Genomic DNA, 20,890 nt, shown 5'->3' with positions numbered 1-20,890 from the left:
ACATTACAATAATTAACCAATAACTAAGAAACTGATTAACATGCATGTATAATAATCAAATAAAAATTTATTTTATAATAGATAACATTAAATTAAAAAACATTTAATTTAATTCAACTACTCACCATATTCTCCTACAAACCCAGCAACCCACAACTAAAATATAACTTAAATAACCCAGCACTCAATAATTTACATAATTAACAATCAATTAAATAGTTAACCATTACAAATGAATTATTATTCATTTCATATTCTTTAAAACTTAAAAATAAACCCACCCTACACACTTACAAACCCAACATTATGCTACTAATGTATAACTTAAAATAATAGGTAATAAAGTATTTACACAGTTTACAATGAATTATATAATTAACAATTAAAAAGTAACTATTAAAAAACTTTAGTCCGTATAACTTAATTGTCTTCCCACCCTATATTCTACAAAAACAAACAACCCGCTACTAAAATATAACTAATAATAAAACTAAACTAAAATTAAAATTTGAATAATAAATGTAAACCATACTAGAACACTAAAAATTTGCATAATTAATAATCAATTCAAAAAATGAAAACAAATGAAAAATAAATTAACAATAACTTAAACATTGATAATGTATTACCTTCCCACCCAGCCCCGTTAAACCCAGAAACCCACTTTGACACTATCAATCACGAATAACAATAAAACATTTTTAAAAACACTTAAAATTTAAAAAAACTTTTTAAAACTTAATAGCAATTAAACTAACAATGGTTATTAAAATTAAGATAATTCTTAAAACTCAATAAAATAATTAAAGCACATATTTTTACCACTATTTTACTGATAATGATATCAAAAGCAACAATCTTTTTTAAAAATGATGTTACTTAGCAAAAAATATATATGTTTGACAAAGATATTGTATACTACAATATTTCTTTATCACAATATTTCTTCACTGTGTTTTCGAGTTCCGATATTTCAAACTCAATATTTTGTTCAAACACCAGTCACATTGTTTACAGGTGTAACATTCAGAGCTCTTATCAATGCACAGGATGTATCATAGCTCTTCGCAAGGGCCTTACTTAAGAGTGTTGCTACTGCTCCTGAAATCAGACTATGGTACAGATTAGGAGTTTGGCAGATGGAAACACCCGTCTGCCAAACTCCCATGAGGTGGTTGCCACCATACTGGCGACCTCCCCGCCGGCCCCATTACGACTTTCCCACTGGGCTGACTGGCGGAAACCTTGGTTTCTGCCAGTCAGCCCAGTGAGAAAGGTGCAGCAGCATTGCCACCGGCTCCTAAGAGAGCTTGCAGCAATGCTGTTGCACGCAGGGGGCACCAGCACCCTCGAAATGTGCACTGTATGTACAACACACAGTGCGCATTTCAAGGGTGCTGGGCACAGGGACCCCTGCACTGAACATGCCATCAGCGCGGGCTGTGCAAGGGCCTCCCTATGACCCCCTGCACTTGTTCTCCACCAGCCTTTTCATAGCGGTTCAACCGCCATGAAAAGGCTGGCGGAGAACAAGATTGTAATCAGCAGGGCGGTTTTAAGTTCAGTACCGCCCAGGATGATTACAACCTGCATCTTCGTCAGCCCCTCAGGATCTAAGATCCTGGTGGGGACGGCGGTAGATTGGCATGTCTGCCCGCCAACCTCGTAATGTGGTGGTCAAACCACCACAGCTGTGGCAGTCAGACAGCCACAGCAAGCCTGGCGGTCTTCAGACCGCAAGCCCCATAATCAGGCCCTTAGTTCATCTGGTGAATATATCTGGAGCATCAATCACATACTCACCCAGTTATCCTCTGGCTGCATTCTTCGCATAGGTAGAGTGGAGGTGGTTTATCACCCAGTGCAACTGACAAAGAGGCATCTAAACACATCTGAAAAACAAAGCAAAGGGTCTTACTGTCAGTGTCCTTTTCAGTTTTCCCTTTACAAGATTTAAATCTTCCTAGACAGCTAATTGCCATCTAAAGCTATGCACTATGTATGTGACCTTTTATAAAGTGGCCCTTTCTTAGAAACTGGGGCTCTAGTTGGCAGAGGTATGCACTTTGTTCAAGTATGGATCACAATCCTAGTTAGGGTAAGTCAAATACACAACCTAAATTAACCTATGCTCAACCTCTGGTAGCAACAACAACAACCCAATCAGTATGTTATGAGGTATTTTTTAAATTATTAAATGTAAAAGTAGTGCTGTAAGAATCAATAGTGCTCTGATTACTGAGAATACAGTATTGTCTCTTCACAGGCGCATAGCGTGCCTGTCTGCTCTGCATCACCCCTCTGCGATTACAGGAGGGCCTAAATGTCACAACTGTTCAGGGTGTCTCATGGGCCACTACGAATCCTAGTAATGACAGGTGTTAGGGTGAACAAGAGGAGCTGCTGCCTCGCGAATATTGCGACGATTCAGCTCTGAGGTAAAGGTGAGGAAAGCGCTCCTCTCAGGGGGAGAGGCGGGTCCCACAAGATTGGCTCTCACTGGTGGATTGGGGCTGAGGTTACGGGGAAGCTTCACACAGGTCAGAACAGCCCCACAAGAGACAGCGTTGCTTCAGTAGGGCCGATGGGGGAATACTGTGCTTACCCAGGGAAGTCCTGAGGTGAAGTTCCACATCTGGCTCCTCCTTGATGGTCGACACCACTCCAGCCAAGCGATGCAGTATTATGCAGAAACACCACTCTTGCTGGTAGGTGACATCCTTGCACAGCAAACACCACTGTGGCAGACCAGCATGGATTACAATGAGGCACCATGCTCATTAGAATAGCCCTTTAACAATGTTCCACTTCAGCAGAGCGGCACAGGCTAGGATGGAGCGCCGCTCACAAGGCCTTTGATGTCCCTGAGACGTCAGGGAGAACAGGGAACAAGCCAGCAAGCCCTTGGAGTTGCTCTGGAGGATAGTTCTTGATTTCTGCAATTGGGCAGAGGACAGCAGGGCAGCTCCATCCTGGCAGAGGAGCAGCCCCTAAGAATAGTCAAGCCTAACAAGATAGCAGTCCTTTAGAAGAGCAGCCTTTAATCCAACATAGATTCTTTCAGGTCCAGGGTGTCAGAGACCCGACTACAAAATACAAAAACGTTCCTTTGGTGTGGGGGGTGACTTCAAAAGGTTTCTCTGAAGTGCTCAAGTCCCCCTTTCAGCCCAGCCCCGGCTCCAGACTATCAGTGGGAGGTAGTCATCCTCTTTTGTGGGCTCTGGTCACTACCCTTTGAAATGCACGTGGGAGCGCTTTCCCAGAAAGACCCATCAGTATACAGATGAATGCAGATGCAGCCGAGTAACCTGTATGGTGGGTATCTGAAGGGAATGCACAAGTGTAGCTGTCACACAGCCCAGGCCAGACGAGTATTGGAGTCAGGCTTTTGGCACACAAGGCAGTGAGTGTAGAGAAATGCCCACTTTCTAAAAGTGGCATTTCTAAAATGGTAATAATAAATCTGACTTTACCAGTAGAGAGGATTTATCATTACCATTCCAATGATACTAAACATATTACAACTACTCCTCTCTGATCAGGAATTACAGTTTAAAAGTATTCTAGGGAATTTCCTATTCTGGCCTTTGAGAAAAGCAGGCCGCACAATAATGAAAAAAGAATTTGGGAATTTTTCTTTACCAGGACATTTAGAGCTTAAACATACATGTCCTGCCATGTCCTTGCATGAAACCCTGCACTTTGTGCTACCTAGGACTTACCATGGGGTGAAATATGTAAAAAGGGGAGGTTTAAGGCTTTGCAAGAGGTTTTGAATGCCAAGTCAAGGTGGCAGTGATACTGCACCCACATGCTCTGCAGTGACAGGCCTGAGACATGTTTACGGGGCTACTTTAGTGGGTGGCACAATCAGTGCTGCAGGCCCTCTTGCAGTTTTTAATTTTCAGGCCCTAGGGAAATGGTATACCACTTTACAATGGACTTACATGTTAATTAAATATGCCAATCATGGATACACCAATGTTACCATGTTTAGGAGAGAAGCAGATCCACTTTAGCACTGGTTGGCAGTGTTGAAGTGCTCAGATTCTTAATGCCAACAAAATGTTACAGCAACAAAACTGGAGGTAAAGGCAAATGTTTGGGGTAACACCACATTAAGGATGCCAGGTCTAACTCCCTTCCAGTACATGTCCACTTAATTTAGACATTTCTACAAGAAGACTTCAGAAGGGATTACTGGGGTTGGGTCTTTAAAACAATGATAACTACTGTTTACTACCAATCTGGGGTCCAATTTAATACCCTATATTTGCAAGATTGGGATGTATCTGTGTCATTTTACTGGAAAGAGGAGTGCAGCTAAGCATAACTACAGCATGAACACAAAGCCTAGAGTTAGCTACCTAAACATAATATCATAATGCAAGGGAGACAGACAAATAATGACCGTTCAGATGATAATAGGCTCCTAAAAGGGGTCTATATCAGGGGCTGTATTATGGATAAAGCTCACTGTCCCAATTTGTGCCACAGCACAAATTTAAGTCTGTGAGCCAGGCACATTGTGAGAAACGCCACTGTAACACATTATATGTGATACTCACAGGAACAGTAGTGAAAGACAGAATGGTTCTTTGAAGCCACACATCTGCCTTTCACTGTGCAGGTGGCAACCCAGCCTTCATCTAAAAGAAGTGCAGAGATGCCCATACAGACTGGTGCAGAGAGTGACTGCACCTGCCTGCAGGGGGAATACCTAGGAGATCCCCCTTTCAAGGAGTGCCCTCAGGGGTGGGGGGGAATCACACTGATTGTGAACCAACTGTAAGTTTAGGCACATGACAAAAACCAACATAGAAGAGAGAGAATGGAGAACCTCAGAAAGAGATCAAATTGTGTTGTTGCATAAACTAAAAGGATTAGATGAAGCACAAGATGGAGTTCCTGAGTTGATTATAAGGCCAAGTTCTGGTGGTAAACTGGCCATTAACATGGGAAGTGTTGTGTATGTTGGCAAAAACATGCTGTTCATAGCGCATGCTAGTCGCTGAGGGTGGGGTTGAGATGGGTTGATAAAGGTTTGATAGATCATGGTTTTGTATTTTTCAGGGCATGAGATATGGTGTCTAATTCCTGGTTGTAGGTCATGGGATTGAGTGACTGACTTTTATAACATTTACAGAGGTGAGGGACAGGCCCCTACAGCCCCTGATGCCCAGGGGCCACCAGCCCTACTTGGGGACCCCAAGTCCTCCGGGGGGAGGGAGGGGGGGGTCCATTAAACCCAGGAGCAATTAATATATGTAAGATATTGAGGACTCAGGGCCTCATCACATTCTGCGGGTCCGCCCCATAATTCTGGGTTATGTCACGATTTGTGGAGAGATGCTCTCATCTTTTTCTTCATGGAGTGACTGTTAGGTAGGATGCAAGGCTGTGGGCAAGGGACAAATGGGAAGAAAGCTAGTAGGGGGTATTGAGAGTCAAACTCTTGTTTCAGGATCTTATTAAATAGGTCAAAAGATTTGCAGTGAAGCTGGGGAGAAAGAACATTGTGAATGTAGTAGAGGAAAGCTGAGAGGGTGCCAGGCAAATTTATCCTTTTTAATGTGGGCAGGAGGCAATTGGTGGGGGCAGAAGGGATAATGAGCACAATTTTACAATAGCATGGTTGAAAGAAGATGATTCAATAAAGACTGAGTAGGTTAATGTGTCTAATAGCTGTATAACATCAAGGACGTTTCATTGATTATGTGTGGGTGAGGAGTGTGTTTCAGAGCATAAGAACACAGGTTATTAGTTGTCAAGTATGTGAGTCCTTTACAAGTAAAATAAGTCTGCAACCTTCAATTTATTGTGAACAAAGTACCCTATGTAGCACTTGACTCTGTCAGGGCAGTGAACTAGAGCAGCCAAAGGTCTACTCAGGGGAGGTGGTGTGGGCTAGTCATCCATTTCACTAATAGGCAGCAAACAATATCTAATAAAGCATTGCCCAGTCAGTGTTTTTTCTTATAACAGAGAATTGTGCTTTATTACTCATACACTACTGAATGCAATGCATTAATCGAAAAATATATACAAGCAGGTAGATAGAAAATCCTTTGGTGACACATTCCCAATAGTTCACATCCCTGGTGAGCATTGAACCTATAACTACAATGTCCCCAACCTCTACTAGACACAATGGGGGTCATTATGAACACAGCGGTCGAGACCTCCACCGGCATGGCGGTCTCGACCGCCACATCATTAACACATGGAGGACCGCCACAGGTGGCCTTCCACCACTGCCAGGCTACCGCCGCCAGGCAGCCTGACGATGGCAGAATTCTTCATCCGACAGGGCAGCACTGCAAGCAGCGCTGCCCTCCGAGTAAAGAACCTGTATTCCGCCAGCCATTTCCTGGTGGTTTCACCCGCAAGGAAAAAGGCTGGTGGAAGGGGTGCTCCGGGGCCCCCCGCGGTCTCCTGCACTGCCCTTGCACTTGGCATGGGCAGTGCAGGGGCCCCCGTGCACAGCCCCGTCGCGCAAGTCAATGCCCGATTTACGGGCAGTGAATTGCGCAACAGGTGCTGCTGCACCCGCCGCACTGCAGCATTGATGACGGGTCCATGTGGAGCCGTCTGCAATGTCCTGGCCCAGCATTCCGCTGGGCCGGCTGGCGGAAACACTGTTTCCACCCGCCGGCCCAGCGGAATGTTGATTATACGGCCAGCGGGGTCTCAAAGGGGCTGGCGGTTTATGTTTAGACCGCCAGCATGAACACAGTGGGGAATCCCGCCTTATTCATAATCAGCCCCAATATAAGGAGTCTGTTGTTATCAAAAGGCAGGCCTGCGTCGAGATATCACCATCTTAATAAAAGCAGCAATAAGCATAACAAAGCTAATGCAACACTATTAAAAATCACTATGGGTAGCACATCTTACAATGATATTCATCAAGGCCTGTCATGAATCAGTGTTAGCCTTGTAATTGTCAATAAAGCATTCTAAAACATTCCAGTGCTCTTCATTAAAATATGGAATGTTTTACTGTTAACTCTGGGCCTGACAAGGAAGCTTTTTTCATGGTCTTAATTAAACTGTAGAACGTCCTTTTTAGTTCTGTCACTGTCAATAAAGCATTGCTAATTAAACTTAAAAGTGTACACAAGTCTGTCTTCTTCTTTTATTATGCTGCCACTGCAGCTTTAAGACCAATCAGCAGGGGCCCCTACTTTCCAGAGCCTTTGTGCAAAAAAAAAAAAGAAAATACCTACAGTTTCGAAACTGATCAAATGTCAAATGGCGCTGCACCATATTTTAGCAAAGAGGCCACAATCTGCATATTTTCCTTTTTTTGTTGAATGGCAGGTGTCATTATCCCTTTAATGGAGCACCGAGTGATTGTGCTCATCTGGGGCCCCCAACAGGAACCCACTTCTGGTGCAGTCCTGACAGCTTCCTGCCTCTCTGACACTGATCTGTTCTCGTGAGTTAGCATCTCACTTTTTTTACCTACATCCCGTGGACAGGTGATCTTATTAGCATGCACCCCACTCCTCCATGACATGTGTACTGGGCATGGGAAGTGAGAAGAGGCACAATAGGGTGATCCTGAGGTCTGACCTTCCTAGGAGTGGGGTGGTGCTACAATTTCTCTATCCCAGAGAAATGGGAGCATCTGGAACAGTTTGCTCATGTCAGTGCCCTGGGGACTGGGTTCCCAGGGATGAAAATCTTCTTGGCGCAGGGGCCCACACACACGGTCTCCCATGTTTTCATGACTTTACCAATCCCCGGGCTCAGAGCTCTCCCCAGGCCTATTTTATGTAATTGCATTGGAGCACTATATGCTGTGTTTCCCACACCTCCCACCCACCAGGCGTCCAAACTTCTGTGATTTTCTCTGCCACCGCCCCCACTGCACAGCAGACAATGTGCATTTCAAGGGTGCTGGGCTGAGGAACTCCTGCACTGTTCACACCATTGCCACATCAAAGTCACTAGGTTTAAGATAGCTGTGTTTGATGTGTTCAGTGGTCTGCTTAACTTGAAGTGCAGAGTTGCAGCAGTTTTGTAGGAACCACAGTGATGGGAAAGTGATGGAAATGTTGTTTGCAGATGGCAGTGTGATGCAATATGAGGTAGTTTAAGTGTTCAAAATCAGCTGAAACTCTAAGGATTACAAATATTGTCAGTGTAACATGATGATAATTCTAAAGAATTCTATAAGTACTGTCAAGAGGCTAGGTTATGTGACCCTACAACTACTCTTAAAGTACATGGCCAGAGTTTGTAACAGGACAAAAATTGGTTTGTATTGAGAGCTTTGTTACTAAACTGAAGTAAGACCTAATTCACACAACCTCTCGGTAAAGAGAAAGAATTCTTGCTTTACTTGTGGGACTCGGTAATCAGTCATCCATTCCAAAAATTACTTTTATGCACAACTATTTCTGCACATGGAAATGTATCAGGAGTATGTTACACCATGCAGACATGTGACACAAGATTGTATATGCACTTGTTAACTTTTGCATGTTCACCTTGTTGTATAGCTATTTTAGCCATATTTTAGACACGTTAATTTAGCAAACTAGGCCTGCCATTGTGCACTTTAGCCCAGTTACATTTTATTCGGTATTGCTTTATTTTTATAGCAATAGCCTCATTTCCGGTGTTGTTTTATTTCTCTCTAATTGTTCTTTCGCCTAGGAAAGCAATACGTTTTCAGTAGGACATTAATTTCACTTTGTGCTTTCTTCAAGGCTACAGTCAGACAGGGTTGCCGCCAATCTGGTACGCTGTGTCTCCAACATTCACAGAAACACACTCATACGTGGGGAATGTCAACTGTTTTATTAAAAAAACACTCCTTTGTCCCATACACGTTAGAGGGAGATTCCAGCCAGATGACCACGACTGCATACTGATTGCCCGCTACAATTTCTTGCCTAGACTGCCGAACCCTTGACCTACATGGGACGGTGTCTTTCTAGACTACAGGCTTCCTTACTCAGGTATGAGGGATGATGCTTTCCCATGGGGAAACCTGAAGGGCGTATTAAACTTATTATGCTGTGAATGAAACATAGCATGTAGGAGAACTATATATCACACCCAGTGACAGTATGGTGGGACTGTTTTAGTGGTTCACTCTCCTTGTCACCCTCTTTCTTTTGTTGTGATTTACCATCCTAGTTATTGCAATACATGCTATTTTTGCTAAGATACAGTTACTTCATTAAACCTTATTGAACTATATTCTACCTCTGTTATCTTTGCCTGTGTGAGACTAATGTAACTGAGAGAAAGGGACGAGATCTGATTGACCACAATCCTCCTGGGGAGTTTTCCTTGTCATGCGCCCGGTTGCCACAATCATCCCTGCTATTGGGTGGAAATGAGGCGCTGCTAGTTAGCCAGAAACCCCAGATTAGGCCGACAGGTATAGCATGGTGTGGAATTGCACTTAGTACCCCACAATCTATGCAATGCTGCCACCTGAATCCAGAAGTCTCGTTAGCATAATGAGAACCTACACAACATGGCGCTGCCAACGTTTGGTCAGACACTAATTTTCAAATCCTCCTAAGTATCTCTGTCTCTCTAAAGGCTAAAGACACCTCGAGACTATATACAGAGATGTCTGTGGTATTGAGTATTTCCTCCTCAGCTAAATAGGCAGTACCTCTCTAAAGTTGTAGGTTGTTCCTATCTAAAGTTGTAGGTTGTTCAAGCTTGAGCCTTAAAATGATCCATCCCCAGTGGGTGTCCTTATCTCTGAACACATATTTTACCGTTTAACATGGCGAACCTGCAACGGGTGATAATTACAGTAAATATGCAACCGTCCCTTACTGCACACTTATTTGCGAATGGCCTAACAGCCCTTGGGTGGAGATGAGGCGCTGCTAGTTAGCCAGAAACCACGGATTAGGCCGACAGGTGTCACATGGTGTGGAATTGTACTTAGTACCCCACAATCCATGCGATTCTGCCGCCCGAATCCAGTAGCCTCATTAGCATAATGAGAAACTATGCGACAACGTCAGAGGAGGTATTCTTCCTATGTTAAACTCCCACCCCTATATATGATCAATTTTGAATGTTTCGTCTCCATTTCTATCCTAAAAGTGCTTTCAACTCTAGCCCTTGACAGAATAAATTTAGGAGTTTTTTCAGAGTGGGGAGGAACCTGCAAATGTTTGGTGAAAACCCGCATATGCAACTTAGTAGCTGCTTGTCAGCTTGTTTGTGTCCACCCCTCAGAAAAGCACAAAAAACATAGATTAAACAAGACTTGTGCATGCAGACATACCATTATAGAAGTAGATTTTCTATCTGAGGGAACTCCATTTGCTATGAAAATCCCTGTATTCCTGATTCTGTGAATCAGAAATCAATTTGCATTCAAAAACTCACATAGATGTGTGTTTATGATTACGTTATTTGCACAAATAGCTTTGCGAATTGGGTCAGTAGTGGTTAAGAAAAAAGGGATTTCTATTTCTCTAAAAAAATCAGGTGGTTACCTGAGCATACAGTGCTACCATTGGGTATCTACCTCAAAATGTATTTATAACATTGAGTGCAATGGATGCTGCAGTGTAAGGAAATGCCTCCTTGGCATGGTTACCCCCTAACTTTTTACCTTTGCTGATGCTAAGTTATGATTTGAAAGTGTGCTGGGACCCTGCTAACCAGGCCCCAGCACCAGTGTTCTTTCCCTAAACTGTACCTTTGTCTCCACAATTGGCACAACCCTGGCACTCAGGTAAGTCCCTTGTAACTGGTACCCCTGGTACCAAGGGCCCTGATGCCAGGGAAGGTCTCTAAGGGCTGCAGCATGTCTTATGCCACCCTAGAGACCCCTCACTCAGCCCATGCACACTGCCTCACAGCTTGAGTGTGCTGGTGGGGAGAAAATGACTAAGTCGACATGGCACTCCCCTCAGAGTGCCATGCCAACCTCACACTGCCTGTGGCATAGGTAAGTCACCCCTCTAGCAGGCCTTACAGCCCTAAGGCAGGGTGCACTATACTACAGGTGAGGGCATATGTGCATGAGCACTATGCCCCTACAGTGTCTAAGCAAAACCTTAGACATTGTAAGTGCAGGGTAGCCATAAGAATATATGGTCTGGGAGTTTGTCAAACACGAACTCCACAGTTCCATAATGGCTACACTGAAAACTGGGAAGTTTGGTATGAAACTTCTCAGCACAATAAATGCACACTGATGCCAGTGTACAATTTATTGTAAAATACACCCAGAGGGCATCTTAGAAGATGCCCCCTGAATACGTGCCTGACTTCTAATGTAGGCTGACCAGTTCCTGCCAGCCTGCCACACACCAGACATGTTGCTGGCCACATGGGGAGAGTGCCTTTGTCACCCTGTGGCCAGGAACAAAGCCTGTACTGGGTGGAGGTGCTTCTCACCTCCCCCTACAGGAACTGTAACACCTGGAGGTGAGCCTCAAAGGCTCACCCCTTTTGTTACAGCACCCTAGGGCATCCCAGCTAGTGGATATGCCCGCCCCTCTGGCCACTGCCCCCACTTTTGGCGCAAGGCTGGAGGAGATAATGAGAAAAACAAGGAGGAGTCACCCACCAGTCAGGGCAGCCCCTAAGGTGTCCTGAGCTGAAGAGACCCCTGCCTTGAGAAATCCTCCATCTTGAGTTTGGAGGATTCCCCCAATAGGATTAGGGATGTGCCCCCCTCCCACAGGGAGGAGGCACAAAGAGGGCAGCCACCCTCAAGGACAGTAGCCATTGGCTACTGCCCTCCCAGACCTAAACACACCCCTAAAATCAGTATTTAGGGGCTCCCCAGATCCCAGGAAATCAGATTCCTGCAACCTGAAGAAACAAGAAGGACTGCTGACCTACAAGCCTGCAGAGAAGGAGGAAGACGACAACTGCTTTGGCCCCAACCCTACCGGCCTGTCTCCAACTTCAAAAACCTGCTCCAGCGACGCATCCGACAGGGACCAGTGACCTCTGAAGCCTCAGAGGACTGCCCTGGACTACAGGACCAAGAAACTCCCATGAACAGCGGCCCTATTCAAAACCTGCAACTTCTTTGCAACAAAGAAGCAACTTCCAAGGACTTCACGTTTCCCGCCGGAAGCGTGAGACTCTACACTCTTCACCCGACGCCCCGGCTCGACCCGCAGAAAACCAACACTTCAGGGAGGACTCCCTGGCGACTGCAAGCCTGTGAGTAACCAGAGATGACCCCCCTGAGCCCCCACAGCGACGCCTGCAAAGAGAATCCAGAGGCTCCCCCTGACCGCGACTGCCTGTAACAAGGGACCCGACGCCTGGAACCAACACTGCACCCGCTGCCCCCACGACCTGAAGGAACCGAACTTCGATGCAGGAGTGACCCCCCAGGTGACCCTCTGCCTTGCCCAGGTGGTGGCTGTCCCGAGAAACCCCCCTGTACCTGCCTGCACCGCTAGAGTGACCCCCAGGTCCCTCCAATGAAACCTATACAAAACCCGACGCCTGCTTTGTTCACTGCACCCGGCCGCTCCAGGGCCGCTGAGGGTGTACTTTGTGTGCCTTCTCGTGTCCCCCCCGGTGCTCTACAAAATCCCCCTGGTCTGCTCCCCGAGGACGCAGGTACTTACCTGCTGACAGACTGGAACCGGAGCACCCCTGTTCTCCATAGGCGCCTATGTGTTTTGGGCACCTCTTTGACCTCTGCACCTGACCTGCCTTGACCTACTGGTGTGGTAACTTTGGGGTTGCCTTAAACCCCCAATGGTGGGCTGCCTATGCCCCAGGACTGAGACTTGTAAGTGTTTTACTTACCTCCTAATCTAACCTTTACTTACCTCCCCCAGGAACTGTTGATGTTTGCACTGTGTCCACTTTGAAAATAGCTTATTGCCATTTTTACAAAGACTGTATGTGATATTGCTTTCATTCAAAGTTCCTAAAGTATCTAAGTGAAGTACCTTACATTTAAAGTATTAACTGTAAATCTTGAACCTGTGGTTCTTAAAATAAACTAAGAAAATATATTTTTCACTTTAAAAACCTATTGGCCTGGAGTAAGTCTTTGAGTGTGTGTTCCTCATTTATTGCCTGTGTGTGTACAACAAATGCTTAATACTACCCTCTGATAAGCCTTCTGCTCGACCACACTACCACAAAATAGAGCATTAGAATTATCTACTTTTGCCACTATCTTACCTCTAAGGGGAACCCTTGGACTCTGTGCACACTATTCCTTACTTTGAAATAGTATATACAGAGCCAACTTCCTACATGCAGTTTAACTGATTTGCCACAATATATTCTGATGTACAATATTATTATGAAGTCATTGTACACTCAGGAAATGCTATCTCATTTCAATTAAAATAAATTGGGAACCTCAGGCAGTTGTATGCTGGTATACAGGGCTTCTTTAGTTTGCCTTGCCTAACATTAGAGAGGAGAAACAAACTCACTGCACTTGTTTTATGTCCTAGAAGCTTAGTGAAACGCTGCAAAGGAGTCACATTTTATGCACAGCAATGTTCTTTTTGTGCTGCAGTAGATGTTAAGCTCCTTCAAAGTGCAAAATGACCACTACAAGGGATGTGTAGCATCCTCCCCCATCAATATTAATGATGCAGCCCACCACATGGACTATAAATGCAGAGCTGGAGACCAGCAATGAACATCAGATCTGCATTCTACATGCGCAGAATGGCTACTTTTTGGAGACCTGTTACGGGTAAGGGAAGTGCAATCAAAAAATCAATTAGGCATTATGCAAATGATACAGGGGTAGCATGCAGCGGTACCCCGCAAAGCTGTCTGCCTCCCTCAGTGCCGACAGCCCATATTAATAAGTTGGAAACTGTTGTTGGGGGGAAGCCTCTCCTTTGCAAATGGATACCACCCACTTTCGGGTGTCTGGTATTCAATCAATGGTGTGCAACCACGATTTACGATTCAAAAGGAGGGGACGTTCATGCCACCTTCCCTTTCCTTATCACAATAAGTAGCAACTGCACAGTGTGTGTCAAAAAGATTTTGGGCCTCATTACGAGTCTCTTGCGTCTGGAGGTGATGGCAGTCCTAATCCGCAGCCCTGCCCTGGGGATTACAACCCCCTTCTCCGCCAGCAGTTTCATGGTGGTACTACTGCCATGAAAATGCTGGTGGAGAATTGGTGCAGGTGGCCCCAGGGGGGCCCGTGCACTGCCCATGCACTTGGCATTGGCAGTACAGGGGCCTCCCTGGCCAGCACCATCGCAATGTTCACTGTCTGCTTTGCAGACAGTAAACATTGCAAGGGTGCTGTTGCACCCTGCGCTCTACAGCATTGCTGCTGGCTCAATTACGAGCCAAAGGTAATGCTGTAGACTGTTTCCCGCTAGGCCAGTGGGTGAAAACTCAGGTTTCCACCCGCTGACCTAGCGGGAAACTCTTAATGGGGCCAGCGGGGAAGTAGCCTGTATGGGGGCAACCTCCCCATCTGAAATTCGGCAGATGATGTGAATCGTCCGACAAACTCATAATCAGCCCCTTTGTGTGTCTTTTAAATATTGTGATTTCTGGTTTCATGGTCCCAAAGTATATGATTTTGCAAATTGTGGTCTTTTCATCACAAAAAACACTTAGGTCTTTTTAAAATGTCTCCGTTACATCCCCATTTAACTCTGCTCTTGGAGCTACTGACAGCAGAAGTCAACTAACAGTGGGAGGTGGAGTTAATGGGGATTATGAGAGGGATCCTAATGGTCCCATAAGAATTTGGGAATTACCAGGAGAATGTATAATTTTGTTCCCACTTCCCCCAATCATTTGTTTTACCTTGGTTGTCGCCTAGAGGCTACACCAGCATTAACAGGATGGGTCTCTGGGTGAAACATTAAAGGCCTACAGAGTTTATGCACACCATGCAACCCAGATCCCTCTGGTAACTCCAATTACTGTCTGAATCACAATTACAATGAATGTGTAATCTTTTATTCCTGACACTCTTTAAAAAAAAAAAAGAGAAGTAGACTAAACACATCAGACAGTGGCACCATGTGCTGACTTACACAAAAGTAACAAAAATCTTAACAAAAATATTAAATATGTTATTCTGGGATTTAATGCACATGTTGTGCAGATCCCAAAAAACTATTATGACACAATATTTTAGCTAATTATGCTGTTAAAGGTAGTTGCTTGCTTCAGATTGTAACTCATTTTCATTTTGTAGCTTACCTCTCTTCCCAGTTTGGCCATTACGTTCAACTATAACCTGCCACTACCTCCGACTTGCCCTCTGGATCTAGCTTTCATCTAGTCCTGGGCGAAACTTATGGAGTATCACTCCACGGACTTCTGCAGAGTTACAGAAAAACTCTGCAAAATTCCACAGAGTCAGGCACGTCGCACTACTCGTGCTGATTTTTAGCACTGGAAACTTTTTTCACACTGTAAAATCAGTGTCTACTGCACCAATTGGTGCACCAAAGGGCACTGCTTCTTTATGACCTTGAGTATATTTTGTGCTTGAGCAGCAGCTTTCTCAACATGAATGGTCATGATCAGCTGTGGCCGCCCATGCTGATAAATCTAGCTGAGAAGCGTTATAGCTTCTGAGCTAGGGGACGCAAATTCTCTCTTGTGCTAGCCAAATTAACGTTGACGAGCTGCGCAAGAGAAAAAACTCTGCCATGCAGCTGTGGGCAGAATTTTTCTGGAACTCCGCACTCCAAGCAGAGTGCGGAGAAGGCAAAACTCTATGAACTCTACCTGTGGAGCAGAATTTTTCACCCACCCCTGCTTTCATCACAATCCAAGATGAAGATTCCAACAATTCCTGGATGGATCTCCAAGCTGGCCCTAGATACAAATTCCAGATTACTCTCCAAAAATGATTCAAGTTTTTTTTTGATTTACCTACCAGAATGTTTTTGAACATAGCTTCCAGCAGGTCTACAAAAGTAAATTCCTACCCTAACCACTTCCTAACCAGTTTATGGATTCACTAGCCACATTATATTTGCCACACATGTTCTGCAAAACATACTATCAGCCTTCTACTGTGTCTGAGAGGAGCGTTTGCCTTTGGTCTACGGTACAGCCTCCATATTCACCATCTTGCTCAAGCTTTCATATTGCCAGGAATCTAGCTACCAGATAATTTTATCATAAGCTTTCTGCTTCCATTCAGCCAATAGGACCATTTTACAGATAGGATCCAATTGTTAGTGTGCTCCTCATTCCAGCTTCTAGAAGTTTTCTTGTTCACATTCTAGAACGTCCTTACAATGTATTTTCATCCAAACTTCTTGGATTTAGGGTACAATGAAGCTGTCAATTTTGAATCCCTTACCTGTAGCTTTTTCCATCCTTAATATTAACTGCTCATCGTTCCTTGACACTGAGCCATCCCTGTTTAACCTCTCTCTTCCTCGAATACTCCCAAATCTCATCTCTATAAGTAGGCTCCTAGCTCTCTGCTTGATGCAGTTTTCAGCAGTTCTCTAAATGGCAGAGAACCGACAGCTCCTACTCAGACTCCAGCCTGCCTGCCCCTCAGTCTGGTGTTATTTCCCTGTAGTGGATCTAGAAACCAGACTAGCCTATCTACTGTTCAATTTTCCAACACTTCAAGAAATTCCTCTAGCTTTTTTCCCCACTCTAATATACATCTTGCCATACGACATTCTCAGTCTGGAAGAATCTGCCCTCAGCTACAGCTTGCCACCTATGCTAGAGAAAGAGTGTTCCCTTACGCTCAGTCCCAGCATTCAGACAGTTGCTCTGTGTCTTAATCATTGTGCATTGGGTGCACACACTGCCATGCTCCTACAGTCTTCCTTCAATGTGGCACATTAAATAAATGCCAGGCTGTGCCTAATATGTTCTTTGTTTTCCATCTGGATGTGTTTTGTCTGGTCAAGCAATCTTCCGCATTAAACCTGTACAGTTCATGTTAGACCTGACATGCTTTAGGGTGGTCACCCCTAACTTTTTGCCTGCCTCCCTCCACTTTTTGGACTCTGTTTTTGCTGGCTCTTAGACTCTGCGCACTTTACCACTGCTAACCAGTGCTAAAGTGCATATGCTCTCTCCCTTTAAACATGGTAACTTTGGATCATACCCAATTGGACTATTTAGTATACTTATAAGTCCCTAGTAATGTGCACTGTATGTGCCTAGGGCCTGTAGATTAAATTCTACTAGTGGGCCTGCAGCACTGGTTGTGCCACCCACTCAAGTAGCCCCTTTACCTTGTCCCAGGCCTGCCATTGCAAGGCCTGTGTGTGCAGTTTCACTTCCACTTCGCCTTCGCATTTAAAAGTACTTTCCAAGCCTCAAACTCCCCTTTTTCTACACATAAGTCACCTCTAATGTGTGCCCTAGGTAACCCCTAGAGCAGGGTGCTGTGTGGGTAAAAGGCAGGACATGTACCTGTGTAGTTTACATGTCCTGGTAGTGTAAAACTACTAAATTTGTTTTTACACTACTGTGAGGCCTGCTCCCTTTATAGGCTAACATTGGGGCTGCCCTCACACATTGTTGAGGTGGCAGCTGCTCTTCTGAATGGAGTAGGAAGGTCATATTTAGTATGGCCAGAATGGTTATACAAAATCCTGCTGACTGGTGAAGTTGGATTTAATATTACTATTTTAGAAATGCCACTTTTAAAAAGTGAGCATTTCTCTGCACTTAATTCTTTCTGTGCCTTACAATCCACGTCTGGCTAGGTTTAGATGACAGCTCCTTGTGCATTCACTCAGACACCCCCCAAACACAGGATACGCATCCTCACTTGCCTACATCTGCATTTTGAATGGGTCTTCCTGGGCTTGGAGGGTGGAGGGCCTGCTCTGACACAAAGGACTGCCACACCCCCTACTGGGACCCTGGCAGACAGGATTGAACTGAAAGAGGACCTGGTGCACTTCTAAGGCACTCTTTGAAGTCTCCCCCACTTCAAAGGCACATCTGGGTATAAAACAGGGCCTCTGCCCTACCACCTCAGACACTTGCTGGAGAAGAAACCTGAACCAGAAACTACACCTGCCAAGAAGAACTGCCTGGCTGCTCAAAGGACTCACCTGTCTGCTTTCTACAAAGGACTGTTGCCTTGCTGTTGGCCTGCTGCCTTGCTGAACTCTTGTCTGGCTGTAAAAGTGCTCTCCAAGGGCTTGGATAGAGCTTGCCTCCTGTCCTCTTCGTGCTCCGAAAATGTTGACGCACAGCTTGCTCTGTGGCGAGAAAATCGCCACACACCGATGCTGAACGACGCCTTCGGGTTGACCGGAACTTCGACGCACGGCCTCGCAAGGACAACGCCGCCCGACTTTCAGAGGGGAAATCGACACGACGCCTGCCGTGAGAACGAAAATTCCACGCACAGCCTCCCGGAACGAGGCGCAGCCGGAAAACATGCCGAAGAATCCACGCACAGACCCCGGGACATCTGGTAATCCCGCGAACCACAGAAAGAGACTGTCCGCGTGCCGGAAAACGACGCACGACTCACCCGCGTGAAAAATAACTACGCAAGTACGTGTGTGCAGGGGAGAAATCGACACACACACCATTTTTTCCACGTATCTCTTCTTCTGCGGCCCTTGGCGGAAAGTTTCCACTTTAAACCAGGTACTTTGTGCTTGAAAGAGACTTTGGGGGTCATTCTGACCCTGGCGGTCCATGACCGCCATGGCGGAGGGCGGCGGAAGCACCGCCAACAGGCTGGCGGTGCTTCCTGGGCGATTCTGACCGCGGCGGTAAAGCCGCAGTCAGAAAAGGGGAGCCGGCGGTTTCCCGCCGGTTTCCCGCTGGCCCAGGGAATCCGCCATGGCGGCGCTGCTTGCAGCACCGCCATGGGGATTCCGACCGCCTTCCCGCCAGCCTGTTTCTGGCGGTGTCCACCGCCAGAACCAGGATGGTGGGAACGGGTGCTGTGTGGCCCCTGGGGGCCCCTGCACTGCCCATGCCACTGGCATGGGCAGTGCAGGGGCCCCCTAACAGGGCCCCACAAAGATTTTCACTGTCTGCTTTGCAGACAGTGAAAATCGCGACGGGTGCCACTGCACCCGTCGCACCCCTGCAACTCCGCCGGCTCCATTCCGAGCCGGCTTCATTGTTGAAGGGGCTTTTCCCGCTGGGCCGGCCGGCGGTCTTCTGGCGGTCGCCCGCCGGCCCAGCGGGAAAGCCGGAATGGCCGCCGCGGTCTTTTGACCGCAGAGCGGTCTTTCGGCGGGAACCGCTTGGCGGGCGGCGACCGCCGCGGTCAGAATGACTGCCTTTGTTTGCTTTTTAAAGACTTAAGACACTTAATATCACTTTTCAGTGATATCTCTACAAATTCACAATGCATCTTTATTCGTTTTGACCTGCAATTATCCAGATAAATATTATATATTTTTCTAAACACTGTGTGGTGTATTTTTGTGGTGCTATATTGTGTTATTGTATGATTTATTGCACAAATACTTTACACATTGCCTTCTAAGTTAAGCCTGACTGCTCAGTGCCAAGATACCAGAGGGTGGGCACAGAATAATTTGGATTGTGTGTGACTTACCCTGACTAGAGTGAGGGTTCATGCTTGGACAGAGGGTAACCTGAGTGCCAACCAAAAACCCCATTTCTAACAGTTCATAATATATTTTAGTTTAGTGCAACATTTACTATGATTAACTTCTTGGAGAAGCCCGGCTGTGATGTTCAGTGCAAATTCCGCTTGAACTTGAAAATATCTTACTAAATTAATTTCACACATCATGATAACCACAAGAGTCAACAGATTTGGCGAAGTGAACTAAAGCCAAATTGTTAATGATTTACACTAAACTCTTCCTAACATCTCCTAAAATGCGTCAAAACATTTTGAAAACCTGCACCACACTGCAAATATGTAATATCTCTCGAAATATTCCAAAAGAGGATGACAAGAATGCTCCTGTCTTGTGACTACATTATATTGTGCCACATCCCTGTAGTAAAAACAATGAATGTGTTTACAGAAAAAGTGCTAAAGACTGTCCTCCAGAAAATCGGAATCACATTTTCGATCAGTCGAGAACCCATCTGGAAAACCAGGGTGTGATAATGTACATGCTTCGCTGCCGACTGCTTTTAACATACATTAAGGGTTTAATCTAAACGAATTCTGTCTTAACACTATAGCGTGCATATCCACATATTCCACTGTTTAGGAGTTTCATGGCTATAAACATTAAGGTTTTATTGAAGTCTAGAGTAAAGAAAAGGTGTACCTTCACAGCTGGTTTGTTGATAGCATTGTGGCATTCAATGTGTTGACAGTGAATGGGATTCCAGGCTGAAAAACAAGAGTATGCATCAGTCCGAATAATCATATCCAGGAAAAGCATACGAACACGTTTAATTCTGCTTTCTTCCACGTCTTGGAATAGCTGCTGCATCAACACAAAGCTAAATGCTTCTGAGCCATTTGTGAGTGCAGCAACAACAACTTTGGGTCTCTGAACAAAGTATCAGAAAATATACAGTTGACTGGCTGCTAAACGCAATACAAATTGTACACATAAATGCGGTTGTCAGAAAGCATGCGTTTTAGCAACATCCTGTCAGAAAAACATATGTTAGTCTCTTTATGTTTGTGGCAGTAGAGGGAAAGACCGCGATAGTTTGCCTTGGCAGTCTGAGACAAAAATGAGGCTGTTTTGACAAGTAGTGATGCGCCAAATCTTCCGAGGTCAATTAACGCCTAAAATGTTAGGTTGGCAAATTGACCCCATTTCCTCGGTTCCACCCCCGTTTCTCCTACCAGGCCCATCACTCTCTCCTTAAAATGTGGTTATTCCATCCGTAATAATATATTATATATCCCATTACTGTTCCCGACATGTTCCCTGGCACTTATCTCTCTCACCCTTTCTCTGCCACTATTCACCTCACCGCTCTTTCTTCTGACCTTCTCCTGGCCTGT

General features: G+C 45.3%; 1 protein-coding gene across 1 annotated transcript in view; it reads right to left on the bottom strand.

Moving 5' to 3' along the window:
• Positions 1-20,890, bottom strand: part of UNC79 (unc-79 homolog, NALCN channel complex subunit) — a 770,017-nt gene that overhangs the window by 665,238 nt on the left and 83,889 nt on the right. Inside the window, exons 8-9 of the mRNA XM_069208227.1 lie at positions 20,196-20,260; positions 1,804-1,892 (exon numbers count right to left, since the gene is read on the bottom strand). Coding sequence (XP_069064328.1) covers positions 1,804-1,892; positions 20,196-20,260 — 154 coding nt within the window. The remainder of the gene's footprint in view (positions 1-1,803; positions 1,893-20,195; positions 20,261-20,890) is intronic.

Source organism: Pleurodeles waltl, chromosome 9 (genome assembly GCF_031143425.1).
Source record: "Pleurodeles waltl isolate 20211129_DDA chromosome 9, aPleWal1.hap1.20221129, whole genome shotgun sequence".
NCBI classification, from domain to species: domain Eukaryota; kingdom Metazoa; phylum Chordata; class Amphibia; order Caudata; family Salamandridae; genus Pleurodeles; species Pleurodeles waltl.
The sequence above is the reverse complement of the archived record's forward strand: the minus strand, read 5'-3'. Positions and strand labels throughout refer to the sequence as shown.